General features: G+C 53.2%; 1 protein-coding gene across 1 annotated transcript in view; it reads right to left on the reverse strand.

Moving 5' to 3' along the window:
* LOC119593933 overlaps window positions 1-280 on the reverse strand; it is a 3132-nt gene that overhangs the window by 1739 nt on the left and 1113 nt on the right. The window contains exon 2 of the mRNA XM_037942951.1: window positions 20-169. Within this exon, the coding sequence (XP_037798879.1) occupies window positions 20-169 (150 nt within the window). The remainder of the gene's footprint in view (window positions 1-19; window positions 170-280) is intronic.

The following is a 280-nucleotide window of genomic DNA, read 5'->3' on the forward strand; positions in this document are numbered from 1 at the left end:
TTCCCCCCCCAGCTCACACCTGTCTCTGACTGGGCCTCCTCAGCAGCTCCGTCAGCGCCCGGGACTCCCTGAAGGACTCGTCAGCGACCACCACGAGCAGACACTCCCTCAGCGCCTCCTCCTCCGCCAGCGCCGCCAGCAGGAGCGACAAGGAGGCTTCGCTCTCTCGCTGCAGAAGGGAGGAAAGATCTTGACCCTTATTGTAATTTGTCAAAAAAAAAGCAGAAGAATTTTAAGTCCTTTACTTAAAATAAACGACAAATAGAAATGGAAATTGTAG

This window comes from Penaeus monodon, chromosome 33 (genome assembly GCF_015228065.2).
Source record: "Penaeus monodon isolate SGIC_2016 chromosome 33, NSTDA_Pmon_1, whole genome shotgun sequence".
Classification (NCBI taxonomy): Eukaryota; Metazoa; Arthropoda; class Malacostraca; order Decapoda; family Penaeidae; genus Penaeus; species Penaeus monodon.